Genomic DNA, 2,500 nt, shown 5'->3' on the forward strand with positions numbered 1-2,500 from the left:
GTTTGCCTATCCTGCCTATAATACCACCGCCCTTGGGCTGCCCTGGCTGAGTGTTTGCCTATCCTGCCTATAATACCACCGCGGGCCGCCCTGGCTGAGTGTTTGCCTATCCTGCCTATAATACCACCGCGGGCCGCCCTGGCTGAGTGTTTGCCTATCCTGCCTATAATACCACCGCGGGCCGCCCTGGCTGAGTGTTTGCCTATCCTGCCTATAATACCACCGCGGGCTGCCCTGGCTGAGTGTTTGCCTATCCTGCCTATAGTACCACCGCGGGCTGCCCTGGCTGAGTGTTTGCCTATCCTGCCTATAATACCACCGCGGGCTGCCCTGGCTGAGTGTTTGCCTATCCTGCCTATAGTACCACCGCGGGCTGCCCTGGCTGAGTGTTTGCCTATCCTGCCTATAGTACCACCGCGGGCTGCCCTGGCTGAGTGTTTGCCTATCCTGCCTATAATACCACCGCGGGCTGCCCTGGCTGAGTGTTTGCCTATCCTGCCTATAGTACCACAACGGGCTGCCCTGGCTGAGTGTTTGCCTATCCTGCCTATAGTACCACCGCGGGCTGCCGTGGCTGAGGGGGGTCTTACTTGGCGTAGGCTTTCTCCAGCAGAGCGCTCCAGAACTCGTCCCCCTCCGCCGAGTGGACGAACAGCAGCTTCCCGTCTCTGGTTGGCAGCCGGTCGTCCACCACGACGTCCACCCACTCCCCGTACTGCCACAGCTGCACACAACACCGATTATGAGCGATTCTTTCTCCCCGTAGCCACCAAAGTAAATATTGGAGCCATTCTTCAACAAGCGACACATCTGCAGAACACTCTGACACTAACATGTTATGTTTCAGACACATCAGGAGAACTTAGTTTGAGACGTGTTTCTGTCTCAGGAGATCTGGAGACACAGGGAAGCTTACGTTAGCTAACGTTCGTGAATGCCCTAACAAAACTAATCTCTGTGATGTTAAATATGTCTTTTAGTTGTTTAAATATCTAACGTTAGCAAAGAACATTTTCATACCTTATTTAAATATAACTTTTCATCCATCCACACAACCTTCACTAGATGTTAAAACAAGGCCACGCCCCTTTAGCAGTCAGGAAGCGAGGACCGTTTCATACGGTTGGCGCTGCTTGAAATGTGTTCTCTTTAGTTCTGAACCCAGCCCTAGTTGACGCCGCCTTCACACTGGCACTTGAAATCATCTCCGTAATACACAATGCGCCCCCAGTGGACGTCGTACTACACCGCTGAAAGCGTTGGAAGCGAGTAGAAAAAAAATGGCGGAGAGAATTGTCCAATTCTCTATGAGCTCTCATTTGAGGGCTATAGAGATAGAGCCCTCAGATAGAGAGATGCAATGTCAATAGTTAAATGTGATATAGGGTATAATGTCAATAGTTAAATGTGATATAGGGTATAATGTCAATAGTTAAATGTGATATAGGGGTATAATGTCAATAGGTAAATGTGATATAGGGTATAATGTCAATAGTTAAATGTGATATAGGGGTATAATGTCAATAGGTAAATGTGATATAGGGTATAATGTCAATAGTTAAATGTGATATAGGGTATACTGTCAATAGTTAAATGTGATTATATAGCGGTATAATGTCAATAGGTAAATGTGATATAGGGGTATAATGTCAATAGTTAAATGTGATATAGGGGTATAATGTCAATAGTTAAATGTGATTATATAGCGGTATAATGTCAATAGGTAAATGTGATATAGGGGTATAATGTCAATAGTTAAATGTGATATAGGGGTATAATGTCAATAGTTAAATGTGATATAGGGTATCATGTCAATAGGTAAATGTGATATAGGGTATAATGTCAATAGTTAAATGTGATATAGGGTATAATGTCAATAGTTAAATGTGATATAGGGGTATAATGTCAATAGTTAAATGTGATTATATAGCGGTATAATGTCAATTGGTAAATGTGATATAGGGGTATAATGTCAATAGTTAAATGTGATATAGGGGTATAATGTCAATAGTTAAATGTGATATAGGGTATCATGTCAATAGGTAAATGTGATATAGGGTATAATGTCAATAGTTAAATGTGATATAGGGTATAATGTCAATAGTTAAATGTGATATAGGGGTATAATGTCAATAGTTAAATGTGATTATATAGCGGTATAATGTCAATAGGTAAATGTGATATAGGGGTATAATGTCAATAGTTAAATGTGATATAGGGTATAATGTCAATAGTTAAATGTGATATAGGGGTATAATGTCAATAGTTAAATGTGATATAGGGTATCATGTCAATAGTTAAATGTGATATAGGGTATACTGTCAATAGTTACATTTTATATAGAGTCTAATGTCAATAGTTAAATGTGATATAGCGATATGTCAATAGTTAAATGTGATATAGCAATATGTCAATAGTTAAATGTGATATAGGGTATAATGTCAATAGTTAAATGTGATATAGGGTATAATGTCAATAGTTAAATTTTATCTAGGGTCTA

The 2,500-nt window shown here is 41.2% G+C and overlaps 1 protein-coding gene across 1 annotated transcript in view; it reads right to left on the reverse strand.

Moving 5' to 3' along the window:
• The window catches only part of capn8 (calpain 8), a 26,578-nt gene that overhangs the window by 21,398 nt on the left and 2,680 nt on the right, over positions 1–2,500 (reverse strand). The window contains exon 4 of the mRNA XM_028590473.1: positions 591–724. Within this exon, the coding sequence (XP_028446274.1) occupies positions 591–724 (134 nt within the window). The remainder of the gene's footprint in view (positions 1–590; positions 725–2,500) is intronic.

Source organism: Perca flavescens, chromosome 2, assembly GCF_004354835.1.
Source record: "Perca flavescens isolate YP-PL-M2 chromosome 2, PFLA_1.0, whole genome shotgun sequence".
Taxonomy (NCBI): Eukaryota; Metazoa; Chordata; class Actinopteri; order Perciformes; family Percidae; genus Perca; species Perca flavescens.